Genomic DNA, 10,258 nt, shown 5'->3' with positions numbered 1-10,258 from the left:
GAGTCGTGGTACGTAGAGTAGGAGGCATCTCGCCGCGGGGAAGGTGCGGCAATGGGATACTCACCGAATCCACGTACTCCTGTTGATGTTGAGGCCCGAGGGGTCGGCGTCAGAGGCGTTGTGATAGGCACTCCGGTGTCGCGCACTTGGGCAGATGGGCGATATGTTGTGTCGTCGTCGCTGGGAGCATGCGAACGTGGCGAATGTGATGTTTCGCCGCGTGCAAGTGTTGAGCTCGAAGGGCAAGACGGGATTGGGGTGTAGGGACGGCTGCGTGTCGCGCCTGCAGTCATATCGAGGGCTGCAGACGACGACGACACGCCGAAATGGTCTTGTTGGGGCGACCTGTGACTCATAGTATTCAGTAGACCTCGTGTAGAGGTAGCGGGGAGTCAAAAAAGATGTAAAATGACAATATCACGATCGCACCGGTGCCAGACTCGTCCAAACCTTCGATTGAGGTAACGAATACAGTGGTAGTGCGGGTGGAGGTAAGCTCGCGTCCGTGGGACGCGCGTAGAGTACATAAGAGTCCGTATGGTCTCAGATCGCCCGATCTGATGGCCGAAGTTCGGCGAAATACTTCGCCGAAGTCAAGACGCCCGAGCCCTGCTCGCAGCGTGGCCGAAATTCGGCCGGTACGCCGAACTCCGGCACCGAAATCTGGCACGTGCGCGCCCTGCGCGCCCGTACCTTAACAGTAGTCCATATGATACTGACTTTTTGTACCGGGTCTTGTCGCGCACGTTTGCAAGGCGCGCTCGTGAACAGTAGCTATGAGAGCACCGGGCGCCACTGTGCTCGTAGCACCGGGCGCCACTGTGCTCGTAGCTCTGGAGCCACTGCGCTCATAGCTCTGGGTGCGACTGCGCTCGTAGCTTCCAGCGCAATCGCACCACGGTGCGACTGCGCTGGAAGCTACTGGCCGGTAGCCCCCGCTGCAGTAACACGTTCGCCTCCTTGCTTGAGGCTCTGATGAGCTTTGATAGTGCGTGTGCGCGACGAGTCTGTCTGGTGCCGAGAACTCTGAGGAGCTTGCCGGTATCAGGTACTAGCACGTTGTAAACTTGTATTGCTAACAGTAGACCTAATTAAACATGATTGTTGCATGCGACGATGGTGACGACGTTCAATTCTGTCGCAAAACGTCAGTGATCTTCCGCACAGAAACCGATATGACTTACGCGATCTAGAGCTCGCACGACGACACAACTCTCTTCGATACCGTCAGGTACATAGGTCAGGCTTGCAAATTGGCAAACTACGTCCGTTATCCGTATGACGATACTCCTCTCGGACCAATTGTAAACAAGCTTGGTGTCGAGCAAGGGGAATCGGCGATAAGGGTCACATGCTGCGTGTTCGTCGGTGAGAGTGGCATAAACGTCCACCACCAACCATGGCTCAACGATGGAGTCCTCCTGTGTCGGTGAGAGTCTTCTATGAAGGAAGATCTGGGAGATCTGACCAGCAAGTACACTGTTGGGAAGATCCCGATCCGTGGGGTCATGTACACACACGAAGGAGTTACGGATGTTCTTGTCCCGTGTCCCGAGCGTGGCGCGGTGAACGTCAATCTTCGGAAGAAGTACTGCGTGGAGTGGGAGTTGGACAGTGCCACGGGCAGGTTGTTCGTAGAACGAGCTGTAAGCGACTGGAGGCGTATGATTGAGCACGCTAAGAAGCTTGTTGTAGACATCGTGCTCGAGCTTCGCCTTGCAGTGCTTGAACTTGGTGTACAGAGCGCGTAGAGTCTCGGCCGATTGCGATGCTGTTGCTAAGGCAAGGATCTCCGCCGCCCTGGTACTGCGAGTTGTGTCTTGGAACACAGCGCGGACCGCAGATTTGAGGTCGTCGAATTCTTCTATGCCGGGCCACTCTACCGAGTCGAAGAGATACCTCAGTTTGGTTCCCACACAGAAGTGATCCACGAAGGTCAGAGGGATCTCCTCTGTACGAGACGAAGAACGTGGTTGATCAGACGGCTATTACTAGACTAATGAGCTGCAAGACCTTACCTATCTTGTTGTTCGTGTTGAGGCGTTGAATGATGCCGTTGAAGCGTTCGAAGGGAAAGCCCCACCAGGCCATGACTGGACCGAACAAGAGGAGGCATTGACAAAGATGGAGCGAGAGGTGATGATTCGGCGAGAGTTTGTGATTGAAGAGCTTGCGAAGACCGATCACGTATTGTAACATGTGAGAGTCGAACAATCGGGCCCGATCCGCCGTCATCGAGCGTCGACAAGCAAGATCGACGGCAACGGCAAGATGGACAAAGTTCTCGAGTATCGCAAGCTCGAGTTCGGAGGCTGTGAACGACCACGTTCGAACCAAGGTGATGACCATGCTGATAGTACAAACGGTACGCCAATGATCAGCCTTTAGCTTTCCGTGAGATTTGCTCCCTAGGTTAGACGGAGGTCGCTCGATCCAAGATGGCAAGTATGTCGATTGGATGTCTGAGCGCACTTGTTGGATGATTTTCGGCGTAAGCACTTGAAACGTTGAGATATCGTCGGACAGATAGAAGTTGTCGGTGTCTTCTGGTAGGATGGGTGGTACACGCAGAGCGGCCCACGCGTTTGATTTTGTCTGTCCATGATGGTTGGATCGTCTGAAGGACAGCGAATATCATATCCAGACATGGACGTACCCATTCTATCAAGGCTTCCGCATATGCTTTCTTTGTAAGCGCTGCTGGAACGATACTGTTGGCTTGTGCAAGCGCGACGAGATAGCCTTTTCGGGGTTTCATGAGTGAGGACATGGTGCGGGGGGTGTTGAGGGAATCGACGACGTATTGGAGCCATTGCTTCTGTTCTTCAGGCGTGTGCTGGGCCAGCTCTCGCGTCTTCTTCCCTTCCTTCTGGTCCCTGACGTCAAGTCCCCATACCTCCCGGAAGTGATGGCGAACTTGACCTAGGAACAAGTTGTGCATAGCATCCATGACGGCGTACTTGGTTGGATCCCAGTATGGGAGGCGAAGGAGTTCGGACCATCGGATGCCATGCTCCTTGAAGATCGCCGAGCGTGTGGCAACCGTCGAAGCGTCGCGCCACGACTGTGCAATCTCGAAGTGTCGTTGCCAGGTCCGCGTTGTCCACGTCGAGCGCGAGAGATTGTTGATGTCGGACTTCGATTGTAAGCAGAACGAACACATACGTTCCGCAGAGTGGCTGGCAAAACCAGCGGTTTTGCGAAGTGCCGGAAGGTCGCATATCAAGGGGATGATGGCTGCACGAACAAGGCGACCGAGAGGGCAGAGAGACGTCTGACTTATACGAAGTCCAGACGTCCACAAGACAAGGAAGTCGTCGATGAGTGGTCGAAGGAAGTGATTGAGCTCGTGGGTCGAGGGCTCCCTTGGTCCAGGTATAATGCCCACCAAACAGAGGTTCTCGGGGCGAAATCGTATGGCGAGAGGAAGGTTGAGACAAACGAGGTATACGGAGCCCACGGAGCGAGACTTCCCGGACTGCTTGTTCCCTCCTGGGTTAGACCAGTCGATGTAGAGACCGAAGACGAGGTGAACATCGTTGGAGACAGTCTTTGAGAACGGAATTCCATTTGGGCCGAGGAAGTTCCGAATCGCTGGCGAATGGAAAATGTCCGTCCAAGGGGAACCAGGTTTGAGGGTTGTGCTTGTCCACGAAGTGGCCAGAATCGACTCAATGGTGGGACGTGGGAACATTTTTGCGATCCAAGAGAGGGGAGACTGGTAAGGGAATGATCGCAGCGGTAGTTGCGCGTTCTGCTGGACCAGAGGCGTTTGACAAGGCGACTCGCCAGGTTCGGAATGGACGCAAAGGGGAGGATATGGGTTCCCATGATATTTCGTAGGATCCGGGGCGTATGTTGCACAACACGTGGGACATGTTGCATATCAAACGATGGAGGGTTCGATGTTAAGCCGTGATATCACCGTACGTATGTGTTTTGGGACAGCGTCTCTGAGCTCGTTTTTGGTGGCGACGTATTCATCCGCAGTCTCGTGGTTTGAGCGCGGTTTGTAGGCTTTGAAGACTTCAACGGCTGTGAGCCGCACTAGAGCGAGCACGAGGTCGGAGACCTCTTGACTAAGCCCGGAAATGGTGTGTAGGGCGCCAGTGATGATGAGGATGGCGAACAGGAAGGGTCGCATGGAGGGTAGAGGAGTTAGAAAGTGTTCTGTCCAAGTATGAGCTTCATAAATAGTTCTCGAATAATTGTGTGCCATACTCACCCATCCAGAAGACCTGCGGCGTCGCATCTCGGTGTTCGAAAAGTCCCGCTCTCATCTTCTCTCTCTCCCAGGCGTAATGTTCTAGTGCCAAAGATCTGTCCAGTACTTCGCGGGTTCGCTTGATGAGTGAACAGCGACGGGCGTCGGCGTCACGATGGCCCAATGGCTTCATAGTGAGGAGACGTGCGAGCGAGCTTTCCAAACTGAAGCGACTATCAAGAAACGCAACGTTTTCTGGATCACGGAACAGCAGAGGGCTAGGGATGTCGATGATTGCCGATGGATGCGAGGAGAACTTGAGTGTGGAATGGTTAGATTCCATGGCGTTCATAGCAATGGATATCGAAGACTCCAGTGCAGAGAGGCGTGAAAGCCTCATCGGCAGCGTTTCTCTCTGACGCAACTCAATGAGGATGGATGGATTTCGGAGTTCAGTAGGATCCGATGCTCACCTCGATGTCTTCCTCCATGTCCATGATCTGATCTTGATCGCTATCCTCCTGGCCGGAATCGTCACCCATCCCAACTTCAGTCTCCGTAGCCTCTGCCTCCTCTCGTTCGGATGAATCCACGGGTTCTTCCTAGCAAGTGATACATATTGAGTGAAAATTCAGCCGGAAGACGCTTGACCACCCACCATGGTCTCCCTTGTAGGTCGAGGGGAGGCTGAACGTTCGCTTGACTCTCGTACAATTGCGTGAAGTAAGGCTTCGCGCATGTGGAAGTCGTCGTCTGCTTCGGTAAACTGGTTGTCCATCATATGCTTCTTCCAGACATCCAGCCGTTGCTTAGCTCCCTGGCGGATGCTGCCATCGGGTGCTTTGTAGGACTGCAGCCGGCAAACCGAGCATGTACATATCTTGGTCTTCTTCACCATACGATGACGGGACAAGATGAGTGAGAGAGGGTAAGAGGGTGATAAAGTTGAGAACAAGGAGCAAAGTGGCACAGCGGCAGCGCCGCACCGAGTGGCCACTAGGAACAATGGCGTATCACGTAAAACCTGTAAAAGCGAGGTCGACGCATTCCGCAGATGCAGGCCCATGTTGCCTTGGATAACAGAATTCCACGGGCCCGGCAGTTCCAAAGCAAATTTGATATCGGGTAGACTGACTGTGGACGGTAACCAGCCAAACGTAGAAGAATGGAACGGATGGCGAGAAAAACTACAAAATTAAACGGCCTACAACGACATGTACTGCGGGCCATACTGAGGCGGAGAATAGCTATCCACAGACGGAGAACATGAGAAGGAATTTAGATGAAGGGTACACATCTGACGTACGTGCATGATGTGCTCTGATCAGCGAAATGAACCTACAGAGAGCTCCAGGATGAGCTCTCTCATGCAGTTCTCGCAATTTCTGGCAGACAAGATGGGGATGCAAAAGTGTATGGATACGAAGTGGGCAGGACAGAGGGGGCGGCGGACGCACCTGAGCAGTATGTTTGAGAAGACGAGGTACCTCGTAGAGTATCGGCAAAGGAAGTCCGTAGCGCGATGCTGAAGTTTGACGGCTGGATGGCAGACGGGCGTGAGCAGAGCAAGCGGGAGAGATGGGTGGACGTACGGATACAGAAGCACGCAGCGCGCTAACGACCCTCGCCGAGCATCCGAGCGAGAGCTCCGCGATGTGACCTCGATCACTAGTGGGCTGTCGATGGATGGGAGGGTGCGCGATGCAAGAGAAGCGGTGAGGAGTGTGGAGTAGGAGTGAGGGGACCGGTGTAGGACTCTGAGACGAAGTCCCTGAACCAACGTACCGGACGGGGTGTCGCGCACCCGTGAAGTCCCCATAAAGGCTCGTAGAAGTGTTCCTCAGCGCCATGTTCACGTCTGAGTGCTGGAGTTTGGAGAGGAACAGGACACAGATGAAAGGCGTGAGCGAAGAGTGAGTAGGAGGGCAAGGTGGGCGCACCAGAACATAGCGCTACAGGTCGGCGCAGTATCGCCACATAGTATATGAGCAAACGCTCTGCGTTGCAGTCTTGAAATATGGCAGTCGAATGTGGGACGCGAGCAGGAAGCGGAAGTAAATGAGTCGAGATTTGGTGGCAGAAAAGGCGTGGGCGTACCAAAACAACGCAGTATCTCGCAGAGTCCCCGAATACCTGCTTCATGGTGCGGCCTTGACGTGTGATAGTTGAACAGCGGAAAAAAGTGGAATCCGAAAGAAGGAATTGAGCGGGGAGTTAGAGGGAGTGACGGGCGGACGTACGGAGATCGCGTGTCTTGCGCTTCAAACAGCTCCATAGATAACCTGGTGCATGCTCTCCGGAACATCCTTGATGTCCGAATGTCGGCAGGTTGATAAGAGCGGAACACATGGGCGAGGAGTGGGCGGGATTGGGGGAGGTAGGGCTTGGGCGCCGAAGCAGCGTGCTCTGCGCTAGTGTACCACGTTATGGAGCATCCGAGTGGACACCCCGTGTCATTTTCTTCATCGTTGGCTATTTGTGGGCGGAAGGCAGCGTGACGCGAAGGAAGGATATGAGTAGAGAGTGCGCAGGGAAGACTCAAGATGCGGGCGCACCCATACGGCGGACTCTTTGTTGGCGCAATGATCCGCTGAATATCCAACAATGTGTCTCGTAGCGTGGTCTGGACATCCAATGGTTGGATAGCGGGAAGGAGCGATATGCAGAAGAAAATGGTGAGGAGAGGGCGGCGGGAGAGACGAAGCGGGCGCACCGAGTCAAAACGTTGCGGTCCGATAGAGCAACCCGGAAAGTATCTGAACAAGTCGTATCTCCTAAGGCCTGTACATTTCACTACTGCTTGATAGAAGGGAACGCGAAGCAGAAGAAGGGCATAAGCGGACAGTGGGCGGGAGAGACGGGGCGGACGCACCAGAACAGGGTGCTCTGCACTAGTATGGCACCGCAAGGATTATCCGAGTTGTACTGCTATGCAATGATCTTCATGGTCGAGTGTCCGCAAATGGGGGAGATGGGGGAGAAGCGGGGGGTGAGCGGAGGATGTGAGCGGGAGAGGGGAACACCATACAGACATAGCCAGCTCCGCACTGTCGAAAATGACCCGATCACAAGCCCTCCAATTGTGGTCTTTCTCTACGATGAACGGAGAGAACGCTGGGGTGGACCACAGAAGAAGGACGTGAGATAAGAGTGAGCAAGAGGGATGGGGCAGACATACGAAGCGATGCACGTTGAATGGTCCAGCTGAAATTCCAACAGAAGACTCCGAAAACAAGATTTATGACGAAATCTTGATTTATGAGTGTTGGTAAAGGGGCGAGGGCAGGATGCGCAAGAAAAACATGATCGGAGCGGCTGGTAGAGACTCGGGAGACAGTGGACGGGAATCTGAGCGCGCTCTGAGGTCACGTGCCCCCGCTCTGTGTGTGAGCGCATTGTAGTATCGCGCGATCCTGAGGCCTGATCAATATCTGACGGTTATATAAAAACAGGAGCAGGAGGTGTATGGACGAGGGTTGCAACACGATTGGATTCCGGACCGCTACAGGAGCTAAGCATTAGAGTACAGTAAAATTGTGGATGCCGTATGGATACAGAAAGTAAATAGCGCTTTTGAGAGATGAAATGAAACACGACGTACATATCTACTGTACAGGCTCACTTTCGGTGCATCCCCACTGACCGCGATGCTCGCGCTCCCAAAGCCGTGTGCACCTGGGGGAATCCTCCTCGGTACCGTCTCTCAGGATGAGTACAATGCAAACGAGAGAAGGGTGGGGAACAGGACCGTTGCTAGTGCCTTCTGCCCAGCCCATGACAACGTCCCCCTGCGGCGTCTGCCTGGTGCCAATTCGAGCACAAGTGGAAATTTCCAGAAACCACAACTGCGGAAGACGAAGAAGAGTCTTGTGCCATTCCTCCACATCTTTCCACGGGCGGCGTGCGCTCGGTCCAAGACGCTGTGAAGTCTGAGGTGAGCAGCAGCAACGACGCGCGATGCGAAGAACGTACTCCATCCCTAGATTTCTCGTGAAGCTTCAGCTTCTCCAAGTTCTGCATCCCGTTGCACACTTGAGTGAGAATGTCGAGGTCATGGGAGTAGAAATCGAGAACGAGAGAGGTGAGGGGGCTGGACGAAAGGCGTCTTAAGGCGGGGTACAGTGTTGAACCGACGTGAGTCAATCGCACTCTGGCCACACCCACGCGGGAGCTCTTGATTGCAGCTGAGCAGCGCGCAGGACACACCAGCTCGAGAACGTTTTTGAAGGATGAATCACTGCGGTTCAAAGGGCAGGTACGGGCGCGGCCACAGATGTCGAGAGATAGATACTTGATGGTACTGGAATGGGCGGCGAGGAAACTGACCAAGGCGCGGTGCGGAAGATTGGTGGCGAAGGTGGTGAGGGAGTAGAAGAAGACATCCTTCAATATCGTCGGAGGGGATGGAAGCGGAACGTGCAAGACCAAAGTGCGAATGGAAAAGCAGGGCCTGAGCACTTCCCGAAGCAGCCGGGCAGGATATCCCACTTCCTGAGGGGGTAGCTGGATAAGAATGTCTTCCAGAAGGAAGCGAAGCGAGTGATGTTCGGCGATTGCGACGGAAAAAGCTTTGAGTCCCGGAGAGGTTCTGAGGGTCAAAGGGCCCTAAGGAAAGATAGTCAGCACCGTCCTCGCAGCCTTGTTGGAGTGAACGTACGGAGTGCTTATAGTCACGGAGAACCTATGAGATAGGGGGTAAGCTCGTAAGTCCACTTTAAGATCTCGCGTGAACGAATCTTACCGATGCAATAGCAACCTTGGCCTCGCTCCGCGTGGGGGTCTTGATGCATTTATCCCAGAAGGTCATAGCCGGATAGGACGGTTGAGGAGGTAGATGAGAAATATTAGGTGTAAAGGAATAATGAATCTCGCGAAGATGGTGCGGTATGAGGGGATGATTTAGAGGAAGGATGGGCGGCGTAGAAGAGCACAGACAGAAGTCGGTGGTGAGGGTGTGTGTAAGCGCACACAGTCCGGCCCCACGTATATGACCATGCATCTATGCATGGCCTTTCGCCATTGTTCCTTTCACGCCACTCGCGGTTTTCTCCCTCTTTCTCTTCTGTAAAATCGCAATGGAACCGCCTAGTACCAAAAACTCGGCTCCACTGGAAAAGCAACCTCTGTAAGTACCATTTGACGACTCTGAATACCTTTCTGATTGGTTTTATCAGAGGTCCCGTCAAGGCTATTGAAGAGGAGCTAGGCGATTTTGAGGATTCGTTGCGTAGCACCAAAAGCAAAAGGCAAGTTGCCTTGGAGCAAAGATCGGTAAGGACACCTTCACACTCGTCAATAGCGCTTGAAGATCATTAGTAACAGCATCGTTCGAAGGTCACCCTTCGCGTGTGTAGTCTGGAAACCGACGCTGTTCGTCTCCGAGAAGATTCCCTCGCTCGACTGAAACACATCCAGCAGATGCTGAAGTGTAAGCGCTTTGCACTGACAAGGACCGTTTCGAAGGCTGATTGTGTTGCCTTCACGTTTACAGCCAGTAGCTTAGAAACGAACACTGCAGTATCGTCTGTCGCTTCTGATCTAGCGGAACTTCGGGTGCAGCTTCAGCAGACATCAGCAAGACTAGACGCGCTCAGCGAGGAGGTTCAACACCTGCGAGCTGCAGCAGAGTCGGAAGTGAAACAGCGTTACAGCACCAGATTGTGGGCTATGGGTCAGAATATACTGGGCCCTTTATCCTGCCTTCCACCCCGTGGTTGGTGCGTGCTGCGTTTGCAGATTGAGGTTAGTAGTGAGTTCTTGTTTCCTTCTACCCTGTGCCAAAATATCTCTCTAGCACTTCGTCACCCAAGTGGCTGGCTTGGCTGCGCAAGTCGGACTTAAAGTTGCTCGACAGGCGAGCCGCTTTTCAACTATCATCTAGTGATACTCTAACTGGCCTGACATGGATACAGATTCCATTTCAAATGACGCTCCCAGCCGTCGTCACAGCATGTGCAAGCCACTTAAGTTCGTTGATCCATGTAGAGACCGTCTTTCAGCTCATCACACAAGTCCTGGTCACCATGCTTTTCAACCTCATATATAAACACCTGT

The 10,258-nt window shown here is 53.5% G+C and overlaps 1 protein-coding gene across 1 annotated transcript; it reads right to left on the bottom strand.

Moving 5' to 3' along the window:
- Positions 1-1,129: 1,129 nt before the first annotated feature.
- Positions 1,130-4,144, bottom strand: BXZ73DRAFT_81549 (uncharacterized protein; the record flags this gene model as incomplete). The annotated part of the gene is made up of 7 exons (XM_048023529.1): positions 1,130-1,135; positions 1,185-1,479; positions 1,519-1,949; positions 2,473-2,595; positions 2,657-3,136; positions 3,389-3,718; positions 3,926-4,144. The coding sequence occupies 7 exons, from the start codon at positions 4,142-4,144 to the stop codon at positions 1,130-1,132; spliced, it is 1,884 nt and encodes a 627-aa protein (XP_047872708.1).
- Positions 4,145-10,258: the final 6,114 nt, after the last annotated feature.

The sequence above is a fragment of the Epithele typhae genome (assembly GCF_022376455.1).
Source record: "Epithele typhae strain CBS 203.58 chromosome Unknown BXZ73scaffold_83, whole genome shotgun sequence".
Lineage (NCBI taxonomy): Eukaryota > Fungi > Basidiomycota > Agaricomycetes > Polyporales > Epitheliaceae > Epithele > Epithele typhae.
The sequence above is the reverse complement of the archived record's forward strand: the minus strand, read 5'-3'. Positions and strand labels throughout refer to the sequence as shown.